Source organism: Canis lupus, chromosome 11 (genome assembly GCF_003254725.2).
Source record: "Canis lupus dingo isolate Sandy chromosome 11, ASM325472v2, whole genome shotgun sequence".
Lineage (NCBI taxonomy): Eukaryota > Metazoa > Chordata > Mammalia > Carnivora > Canidae > Canis > Canis lupus.
The window spans coordinates 10,064,386-10,072,220 of NC_064253.1; the positions used below are offsets into that span (position 1 = coordinate 10,064,386).

Below are 7,835 nucleotides of genomic sequence, written 5' to 3' on the forward strand. Positions count from 1 at the left end.
ACAGACACGTACACAATCAGACAGTACTCACCGAACACGGTACACATACTACGTCTCTAAAAAATAGTCCACCCCCCACTGACTTGTCTCATGCCTATAACATGACCTACCAGATACTCTCCAGTGACCTAAGAGACAAAGTAGGTGCATTTTGTGAAGTTAAATTTGGGTACAAGCTTAAATAAACTTTTTAAATATAGGAAGAGACTTAATATGTTTGAGTTATTTTATCAGGAACAGAAAATTACCTATTTACTGAAAGTTGAGTTTGGAAATGTAGATTAAGAGGAAGAAAAACTAACTGGCAATTTTCGGGATGTGTTGAAGTTCATGATAGAGGTAAAACCCGATCCCAAAAATATACATATTTTACTAGGAAAATAATCAACAACTTAGAATTTAGCTGTTAATTGGGAAAGTTTAGTGGTAGGCTTATGAGTATGGTAAGTATAGAGGCAAAAGCTGATCAGAACAATGTGTGTGGAACATGAGGAAGATGACACCACTAACTAGGCCAAGTGACAGCTAAGCCATTTGGCCAGTCCGTAGCTCCTGACAGGGGAGCTGTGCCCGTTGCTGGGAAGTGCCGTCTGGAGTCAGCTTTGGGGATCCTCCTGGAGTCTCCAGTCCTGCAGAGCTGGGTAGCAGAGCCCTCAGGTGAGGTCCCTGGAGCACAGGAGCAGATATGTGGAAGAGGAGGCCAACAGATCGCAGTCTGTCATTCCTCCCTGTAAATCCTAACCCTCCCCGGAGGCAGCAGGACCTCAGTATCATAAACCACAGGTGGCAGACTGAAGACCTGTACTGACATACCTGCTCTGCATTTATTCTTGTGGTAAATGGAGTAGTAAGAACAAATAATATGGGCACCTTACCATGTGCCAGGCAAGAATTTGAGCCTCTGATCAACTGCAGGAAACAACCTAGGGCTCTCATGCTCTCTTAGGTAACCAGACATTTCATTCCAGCATATATTTTTAGGTACCTAGATTTTAGACCTCTGGATAGAAGCCAGACTATAATCTTCCTGGGAACAAGTGCTGTGTGTGTTATTATACATGGTATTTCTCGAATGTTTAATGGAGGCAAAGATATCATCTCTCTGATTGTCCTTCTCTTTCCCAGAAGTCTTAAACACAGATGAAGACATTCTACTTTCTGGACCCTCTGGGTTGGCCCAAGGCCACAGCCAGAGGGCAGAAGTTTCAGACTCAGAATATATTTCCCGTATCTCTCCTGCAGACAAGCTCTTTGACAGAGGTAATATGGTGGGAGTGGGAGGAGCTGGGGGGAAATCAGGCAGGGAGGTGAGGCAGCATGTTAGCCAAAAATTAGAATTACGAGCCTATGCCCCGCAATGCCATAAATGACCCCTTCTCACGAGGACTGTCCAAGGTCTGTATTCCTAATTAATAAGCAGAAATGTACCAGGGAGGCATCCCTGTCTTCTTTGGAAGAAGCTCTTAAAAGATCTGAATGAGAAGATAAAATATCTAAGAGAAATGTGGAAATATATTTTCGGAAAGGAAGTTTGGGCCATGACTGTGAAGTCTTAATTTGAACATTTCCAGCACCAGGGTTCCCCGGGAACCTTGAAAATTCATTTTACCTGCATTTGTACATTATTTATCTATCTTTTTTAAAGATTATATTTATTTTTTATGAGAGGCACAGAGAGAGAGAGAGAGAGAGAGAGAGAGAGAGAGAGACAGGCAGAGGGAGAAGCAGGCTCCATTCAGGGAGCCTGTAGTCGGACTGGATCCTGGGTCTCCAGGATCACACCCCCAGCTGAAGGTGGCCCTAAACCTCTGAGCCGCTGGGGCTGCCCTCTATCTATCTATCCATCCATCTATCCATCCATCCTCTGTGTGTTTGTATGGGTGTAGAGATAGTTACCAGATATCAGTACATACGTAGAGAGATACACATGCAGAATTCTTCATAAAATTGCACCCCATGCCCCCTCATTGCACAGTGTCCTATAAGGAAAACCAAGCTGAGAATATCCTACTTTAGTGACTGCATACTGTTTTACAGGCATGGTTCTAAGTGTCCAATACTCTCTACACATGTCCAGAAATCTCACGAGATAATATCATGGTCATTCACTATAAACACAGTTTTACTAATTATTATTTAGTTATATTTAGGAGTAAGTGAAGTTTTAAAAGATAAAGTCACCTGAAAATCGTAGCATTTCAATGAAGAAAGTCACCTTAGTTTCTATGAGAGTTAAGTCTCATGTGTGGTAATGATGTCTAACTAATAATATCCATTCAGTGTAGCTCTTTGAGTTGACACAGACTCCAGAAGATGCCATATCTCAGAGTTTTGTTTTGTTTTTAATCCTTTCCCCAGAATTCTGGAAGAACCAAGAGAATGTGCCTCAGCCTGAGTCATATGTGGTCTCTCCTGGCAGTGAGATTGCAGGAGAAAAGTCTTCTTCCTCAGAATACGTCTGCATCTCACCTTCTGGTAAGTTTATCCTTGCTAAAGAGGACGGTAAGGGAAATACACAGGTCGCGTCTGAGCAGAGATAGCAGGTACAACTGAGCTGCTCAGCCCAAGCCTGACTTATCTTATTCTCCCCTTGAGAGCAGAAGAGGGCTTCAGGGCAGAGGGACTAGGACTGAAGCCCCTGCAGAGGAACAGAAAGGGAGTGTAGCTTCAGGGGGAGGACCCAGTCACCGTTGTAGCTTCAGGTCAAGTAGAGCCCCGCAGTGGTGTGGACATTTCATCACACCCTTCCCCCTCAGAGGTGCATGAACTCAACCTCACCCACACTCCTGCATCTGTATTCCTTCCTACCAGTTCTGGTCCCATTTCTCCTTCCTTTTCTCCTTGCCTTCCTTCCTCATTCACTTTCCCAGTCTCTGGCATGGCATAGCTACACCCTTGTCCCTTCATTCCCTCACACAGTCAGACTCATCCACTCACACACTAATACCATAAGTCCTTTACAACCCCTTGTACAGATCACCTGTTTTAACTCCCTCACACTAAGCCAAACTGCAGAAAATGGATATACCCTGAGGAGGATGGACTTTCATGTACAGCCTTTCTCATCCACATGCCACTTCACTCATGAAGACTCGGGCACTTCACAGAGCGGCATATTTCAGGAGCTCAGGTCACTTCTGCTGGCATTCTAAGCTACAGTGTCAACAGGAAACAGCATTATTCCCGCACTTGTTCACATGCTCTGTCACACTATGTAACACACATGCACACACTCATTCACTGTCACCTCTGACTAACATCAGAAACAGTCACCAGGGTACCTGCATGGCTCAGTCATTTGAGCATCCGACTCTTGGTTTCAGCTCGGGTCATGATCTCAAAGTAGTGAGATCCAGCCCCATGTCACACTCCACGCTCAGCAAGGAGTCTGCTTGTCCCTTTCCCTCTGCTTCTTCACTTTCTGTCTCTCTCTGTATCTCTCTCACAAATAAATAAATAAAATCTTAAAGGAAGCGTTCAACCAGATGTGTCCCAAAACACACATGCAAGTCCACAAGACACACTACACCCACATTCCCGCATAGTTATAGCAGGTACACACCTCAGATAAAACACACCACTCATAGAATGCCGAAATACCACATGTGTACAGACTTCTGCTCCACACATCTGCATGGGAATATTCTCATGGCCACCTTGACACCTCCGGACGTCACATACAGACTCTATTTGTCTTACGTTTGAAATTCTCTTTCGTAGGAAGCCATCAAAAACACCAAGATGTTTCTCATCCTGGACAATCTGAGCAACATGAGACTTCTTCGCCCTTTCCATATGTCTCATTTCCATTCCATCTGGTCAGTAGTACTCAGCCCTCTGAGCCCTCAGTACAACCACAGAAGGAAAGGCTCATGAAAATTTACTACATGCATGTCCAAATGAAAAGGGGGGTGGCTGTCTTAAGTGATTCAGAGGAAGAGCAGGAGCCTCCCTCAAAGAAGGCAAGACTAGAAGAAATGGCCTTTCTTGAAAAGGTCCATACAGAAGTCACCCCGTCTCATGTGTGTACGAAGGAACTCCTAACTGGCAGTGAGTCCAGCTGGAACAGTGAAGCTCAAGAGGCAAAGGAGGAGGCTGACAGCCCAGCAGAGACTCCAGCTGTGGAGGAATGTTCCAGGGCCAAGACCCCCGAATGGCTTGTGGCCCTGGATAGTGGCTTCAGGTGCATGGGCTGCTGCTGGGTCTTCCCCAGCTTAGAGGCCCTACGGGAGCACGTCCAGCATGGGGTCACTGAGGGCTTTAGCTGCCATACTTTCCATCTGGCCTTAGCTTGGCTGAAGAGCAAGAAGAACAGGGCAAAGAAGAGAAGGGGGGAGAATACCAGGAAGAGAACACACCGAGGCCAGAAAGAACATCATTCTGGCATGAACATGTCTTCATGCAAATAAACAGACTCTCTTCAGCCCCTGAGAGAGAGAAAGTAGAGCAAACCAGACTCTACCAAGGGGCTTTCTTTATCTTCTCTAAACAACCCTAGTACCCACCTCTCTTTATACACATCTACCACCCCGCCACTACCAGTGCACCAGCAGCAACAGGAGCAGAGGACCCCTTTCCACTCTATCCACTGCTCTCCCAAGAAGGAGGAGAAGAAGGTGGGTCTCACCATGCGGAACAGCAAGACACTCACATGCAGTCTAAAGAGCATCGTACACCAGCGTATCCTCTCTACCACTACACTGAAAAAAGGAGACTCCCTGGAAGCAGGGACTGCTGGAGGCCACATGGTCAAAGAGGTGAGGGCCCTAGGGCTAGGAGAACACCTCGAGGATGCCTGGGACTCAGGGTTCTGAGAAAAGGTTCATCCACCAGCGATGTCTCCCTGGGTTCTTTAATAACTATGATGCATAATTTTCTTCAGAGGAATATATACTTGGGGTGGAATACTTGATGGATGATGAATTAATGAGATTGCTTCCTTCCTATGCCTTTGAGGAGACGGGTAAGGACAAGACTAGTCAAGTAGGGCAGAGAAGCCTGGGCCCATTATTCCTTAGATAAACCAGGTGTCACAGGAGTCTTAGCCCTGGGCCTACCTCCCTTTCAAGGGCAGAGCAGAGATGGACAAGGGTTAGTATGAAGGCTAGTCACAGTCCCACCTTTTTCCTGGGTGAGGGTGAGATCTCAGATGTCATGTTGTGAGTTTCATACCTGGAAGAACCTGCTAGGGAGTTACAACCACTTGAGAGAAACAACCAGAGGACTCCTATTTAATATATCCTAGGAGCCAGTAGTTCTGGCTGCTTCCTTTAAAGTGTCAGATGCAACTGGAGAAGAGAGACAAAGAAGCTACTCTTCTGCTATGGACCATTTCTGGCATTTCTGGCTTGGTTTTTTTTTTTTTTTTTTTTTTTTAGAGCAACCGGGGTTGGTGGGGGTGGAGGGGGTGGAGGTGAAGGGAGAGAGAAAATCTTAAAATCTTAAACAGGCTCCCCCGGCAAGGAACCTGACATGTGACTTAGACTCACAACCCTGAAATCATGACCTGATCCAAAATCAAGTCGGATGCTTAATTGAGCCACCCAGGCACCCTGATTTCTGGCAACTTTTAATGTGTTGCTTCCTGGAAGATCCCCATATTCTTTTATGAAGTTTCACAATTCCCATATCTTGTTCTTTATTCTCGCTACAGCTGCGAGTGCCTTATTCTAAGAGGTCAGTAGAGGGGTTAAACGTAGACGAAGCTGCAAAGACGTTGCAAAATGAATGAGAGAGAGTATGGCTTTTTAGTCAATGGGATATAGGAAAGGCTCATCTTCTGGGGTCCAAAAGTCAGTTAGATTGGAGCCTGGGAATTGCCCTGAATCTTTGTTTTTTTTTTTTTCCCTGAATCTTTTGAATCATGTAGAGCAAATGAACATTTATCATAAAAATAAGAAAAGCTGCCTTCCTCACTGAATGATCCTCTTCTCTGCTTTGGTTTTCTCACAGCAACACAGACCCATCACCCCAAAGATTTCAAACAACAGTATCCAGCACATTCCTGCGGTCTGATGGGAGTACAGACGTTTTCATGAGTCCCATAGCATCAAGGGAGGACCAGCTAAAGATGGATGTACCTGATCCTCTGCAGCTGCTCCCAGTTACCTGGAGAAATGTGGTGCCCAGCTCTGGAGAAAATATCCAGAGAGAGGCCTGAGAAGCCCAAGGAATGCGGGGAATACCAGGCCCTCAGGAGCCCTGAGAGGAAAGAGTCTCTGCTCCTGCTGACTCTCCCCCACCCTGCCAGAGTCAGGCACCTCTGAAAATCCCTGCAATATTGCCTTGTGGGGAAGAGGGCGGTATTGCTAGAGATGTTAGTACTGTGGAAAACACATTTCTCCTACCTAGAGCTTTCACCAGTGGAGCAGAAGATTGATGACAGCTTGGCAGGATTCGGGGGAGGAGACTGCTAACTTGACAAAGAATCTAGTTTGAGTTCTGCTTGTGGCTTCTCAAATCCCTTGCATTTACTGCAGGTGTGAACACCTGGCTCATAGTCTTACTCTCCAGCCTGGCTATAGATTTTTCACCCCATCTAACTTATTTCCCTCCTCGACATCTTATATCCATGAATATGTGCCTGAAGACTCTGACTATGTGGTAGATTGTAATCCATACCCTTCCTCCCCTGTACTCGCACCCACAAGTTTCCGCCAGTGTAGTCTTTGTTAACAGTTTTACTTATTTTTCTATATCCTTTCCTTTATATGCACATATATCTTTCTCTGTATCGTTGTCTAATACGTTCACCTGCCTGGTTATTTGACTGGGGGACAGACATTCTTATTACTGAGAGAGGAAAAGCTACTGCACAAATGAAACAAAAGCAAAGAAAATACCCTGCTTGGCTTTTCTGGGCACATGTATGTTTACAAACAGTTGATATACAGTCATAGGAGAGAGGATGGAACACCCTCATCAGGGATGATCAAATGTGTGTCCACAAGTGTGCCCCAAAGTCATAATCCAGTTTTAAGCTTACTAATTTTAGAAACATAAAAAATAAAAAAGTTTTTAAAAATAAAATTTGCATGTTGAATTATTTGCCTATAACTTACACTTTAATTGTGTATTTTCAAAGATTAATTTTAAGTTTTCTTTGTCACTTTGCTTGTCTTCAACTGGAGGGACAGAAACAAAAAAAATGTTCTTTATAGTTCAGAAAACTACATAAGAGAAAGGAAATTAAAATAGTTCAACTTTCAAATGGTGGTCTATCATTTTTAGCTTAGCACTTCTGAAGTTATTAAAGCTTGAAACTGCTGGCTGACTTTTGGGACATATATACGTATATATGTATACATACAAGTGTGTATATATATATTTTAACGAACCCCTTGGTTTCTATGTCTGATATTTAAAATAATTTTTAGAAAGTTTCAAGTTATTGATGATTTTCTTGAAGCTTTTATTTATTCATGAGACATACAGAGAGGCAGAGACATAGGTAGAGGGAGAAGCAGGCTCTCTGTGGGGAGCCCAATGTGGGACTCAATTACCCGACCTGGGATCATGCCCTGAGTGGAAGGCAGATGCTCAACCACTGAGCCACCCAGGCGTCCCAAGTTGTTGGTGCTTTCAAAGCTTCAGTGGCAATAGTGCCAAGGTTTTATGTGGACATTAGTTTCCTTCCTCCTAGTGTAAATGTCTGTACTGGTCCTATATGTATGAGTATAATGTATTATCAGTATAGACATAAGTATCAGGTCATGATCTTGAGGTCCTGGGATGAAGTCCCCATCTGCCTTCCTGGCAGCAGGAAGTCTGCTTCTCCCTCTGCCTCTGCCCCTTCCCCCACTTGTCCATGTGACTATGCAGACATGTGCTCTCTC

The 7,835-nt window shown here is 44.6% G+C and overlaps 1 protein-coding gene across 2 annotated transcripts in view; it reads left to right on the top strand.

Moving 5' to 3' along the window:
- The window catches only part of LOC112650210 (uncharacterized), a 502,480-nt gene extending 495,451 nt beyond the window's left edge, over positions 1–7,029 (top strand). For both annotated transcript variants that reach the window (XM_049115981.1, XM_049115983.1), the window contains 4 exons: positions 1,126–1,260; positions 2,359–2,475; positions 3,721–4,757; positions 5,953–7,029. In XM_049115981.1, coding sequence (XP_048971938.1) covers positions 1,126–1,260; positions 2,359–2,475; positions 3,721–4,409 — 941 coding nt within the window. In that variant the 3' untranslated portion in view covers positions 4,410–4,757; positions 5,953–7,029. The remainder of the gene's footprint in view (positions 1–1,125; positions 1,261–2,358; positions 2,476–3,720; positions 4,758–5,952) is intronic.
- The last annotated feature ends 806 nt before the right edge of the window (positions 7,030–7,835 follow it).